Below are 2983 nucleotides of genomic sequence, written 5' to 3'. Positions count from 1 at the left end.
AGTGGTCTTATAACATTATGTCGAAAAGTTCCAATTTTTTTTACCAAGGCAATGTATAATGAAATGGGTGGTGTATTTCACACTCGTTATTGCTAGAAGATAGTACACCGAGTCATCATTAAATCTTACCAGAAAGAACATGGGGCCAACAAGAAAAGTTAGATGATGACTCGGTAGCCCACCCTAAATTGCTGATAACAATTGAAAACTGGTGTTTCGAGGTGACTCTAAAATGGATTTGTGTCCCTCCCATTCTTGCTCTGTCACTTTACAATGATGGGTTTGATTGGCAGTAGTGCTTCAATGCCAATTATAACAAAGCTACATATAAATAAATTATAACAAAGTTTATCTACATTTTCATCCCACTTCAACTTGGCCACTTGGGGACTTAATTACGTTGCCTATAAATACCAGTTTGGATTGCTATTGTTATTCATTCAAGAGATGGCTATAATCTATGTCCCTACAAGGCTTTCCATGCTCTCCATTTTTATCCTTTTCTTCTGCACTACTCCTCCACTGGCTCTTTCTTTGGTTTTTAAGAAGCTCCAGTTGCCACCAGGTGCCAGTGGTCCTGAGTCTTATGCCTTTAAAGCCAAATTTGGCGTGTTGGGTGTACTCTATACGGGTGTATATGACGGTAGAATTCTCACATCTCAAGGAGGAACCACTAATTTCACAGATTTTGCCTTCACTGCACCAAATAGGTTGGTTTTATATATAAGATTTTCCATTACTTCACTAAAAAGAAGAGGATATTTCACAAAAGAAACTAGACATAAGAAATAACAAGTTATAATTGTATTTGGGATACAGATTGAGTCTTGTGCACCAGACCGTCAGTATTATAACATGTGCTCACTTTTGACCATATGTCAGGAGCACTAGAATTAAGCCAATTGTCCTTTGAAATATGACACCAGATGGAAAGCTTTTACAATGGATGTTGCTTTAATCTCAAAATAGGACGTGAAGAGTCACACCAAAGTGTTAGTAAAGCCTTAGATATTGCTCTTAATTAATATAATTTTTGTCGTTAATCTAATTCAGGTCGAAGGCAGCATGTGATGGCCAAACTAATGTAGATTTGCAACCCAAGTGTGGGAGGCCATTAGGTTTGGAATTCAGCATTTCAACGAACCAGCTCTACGTAGCTGATGCATATTTTGGGCTTTCGGTTGTCGGACCTAAAGGAAGGCTTACAACCCAACTCGCCAACAGTGTAAATGGTGTGCCCTTTCGCTTTCTTGACGGTTTGGGACTCCACCCGATTACAGGAGATGTTTACTTTACACAGTTCAGTGCTACCTACCAGCTAAGGTACTTTCTACTGGTAATACTTTCCTAGACTCGGCTTTCCTCCCGTGCACTGGAGCTGACGTGATTCTGACACATGTTATTGCATCATGTCTGAATCGTGTCGGCGCCAATGCACAGCAACCAAGGCTTACACTACTTTTCTCACTTCTAAAACAATTGAGCGTGGAAGTCAGTTACAAGAATTGGAAATAATTAAGTCTATAAATATACTATAAATTTTGTAATATTTTTCACAACAATTAAGATGGTAAATTGTGATTGGCGTATATTAAAAAAGGATAGGCTAACGAGTGCCCTTAAGATAGTAATTAACCGTCCAATTTAAGAAAGTTTTGACATTATTTTTATGAGAAATGAAAAAAGCTGTTAAAACATTAATTGTTTTTATTTATTTATTTTCCCATAAAAGTTTTCTTTAAATGGATTATTATCCAATGCCCTAAGAGTTTTTCTTAGTATTTCTCTATTAAAAATGATGTTTGCATGCATTAATTAATCACAATCTACCACCCTAATGAATTATGAAATTTGTTCTATAGCATTGCTGATAATTTTATGTTCGTAATAATTGCTCTAATTGGTATATATTTTCAATCATGCAGAAATGCTTCTGTGGCAGTCACTAATAACGATAAAACAGGAAGTTTATTAAAATACGATATACTGACAAAACAGGTTACTGAATTGGTAACGGGGCTTTCTGGAGCTGCTGGGACAGCGGTTAGTGCTCTTGGTGACTTTGTTCTCGTTTCTGAGTACATAAGTAAAAGAATTCAAAGGTTTTGGCTCACTGGTGCCAAACGTAATACAACAGAAACTTTCATAAGCTTCCGAGGAAATCCAGACAACATCAAGAGAGACGCAAATGGAGACTTTTGGGTGGCAGTGAATGATGCAATAAAATCGTCTACACAAGACACTGTGCCCATCAGGGTAAGGATCGATCGGTCTGGTATTGTACAAAAGGTGTCACTTGAGAATGAATATAACACCACGAAAATAAGTGAAGCTCAAAAATATCTTGGGAGAATTTATATAGGATCTCCAATAACGAATTTTGTTGGTGTCTATAGCTAGGCTCATCTAATCAAAGAGTCCTGAAATAATGGTAGACGCTACTAAATAAGAGTTGTACTTTTTAGTTGGTTAGATATATATCAGATGCTTCACACTCACACTCTCTGATAGTTTATTGAATAAACAAGAGGGGGTGTAGTGGAAGTGCAATGTAATCAAAGAAGTTTGCTCCCTTGAAGGCACAAGTGATTCTGCTAGCAGAGTTACTGGGTCATTCCTGAGGGTACAAGCAAAACTTATAAATAAGAGTTTTATGTTTATTTTACAATCATAAACTTTTTTTTTTAATATTATTTTCAGACCCGACAACAATGTATGAGTTAGTCCCCTGACAAGTGTGTAATACCCTGCTAATAAAATTCAAAATTATTCTGTACAAGAAATTTAATAGCAAATAAAAAAAAACTTTCACTATTCTCGTGAAAAAAAAAAAAAAATTACAATTCAAAATCTCCCATATATATATATATATATATATATATATATCAATAACAAAACGAAATTTCTTTCAAAATAGCAACTTGAAAAAATGTTCTCAAATTCAAGTCTTCTAACAATTACTAAATGCTACTGTCAAATCTTA

General features: G+C 35.5%; 1 protein-coding gene across 1 annotated transcript; it reads left to right on the top strand.

Moving 5' to 3' along the window:
• The first annotated feature begins 447 nt into the window (after positions 1 to 447).
• Positions 448 to 2493, top strand: LOC142632733 (protein STRICTOSIDINE SYNTHASE-LIKE 11-like). The gene is made up of 3 exons (XM_075807082.1): positions 448 to 710; positions 1054 to 1323; positions 1926 to 2493. The coding sequence occupies exons 1-3, from the start codon at positions 448 to 450 to the stop codon at positions 2398 to 2400; spliced, it is 1008 nt and encodes a 335-aa protein (XP_075663197.1). The 3' UTR covers positions 2401 to 2493.
• The last annotated feature ends 490 nt before the right edge of the window (positions 2494 to 2983 follow it).

This window comes from Castanea sativa, chromosome 4 (genome assembly GCF_040712315.1).
Source record: "Castanea sativa cultivar Marrone di Chiusa Pesio chromosome 4, ASM4071231v1".
In the NCBI taxonomy this organism is placed as follows: domain Eukaryota; kingdom Viridiplantae; phylum Streptophyta; class Magnoliopsida; order Fagales; family Fagaceae; genus Castanea; species Castanea sativa.
This window is presented reverse-complemented; position numbering and strand designations above follow the sequence as displayed.

Excerpts from the sequence above, each read along its gene's own strand:
- LOC142632733 (XM_075807082.1), top strand. The coding sequence starts at position 448 with ATGGCTATAATCTATGTCCCTACAAGGCTTTCCATGCTCTCCATTTTT. Across the intron at positions 711-1,053 it reads GCCTTCACTGCACCAAATAG|GTCGAAGGCAGCATGTGATG; the intron begins GTTGGTTTTATA and ends AATCTAATTCAG. Across the intron at positions 1,324-1,925 it reads AGTGCTACCTACCAGCTAAG|AAATGCTTCTGTGGCAGTCA; the intron begins GTACTTTCTACT and ends TCAATCATGCAG.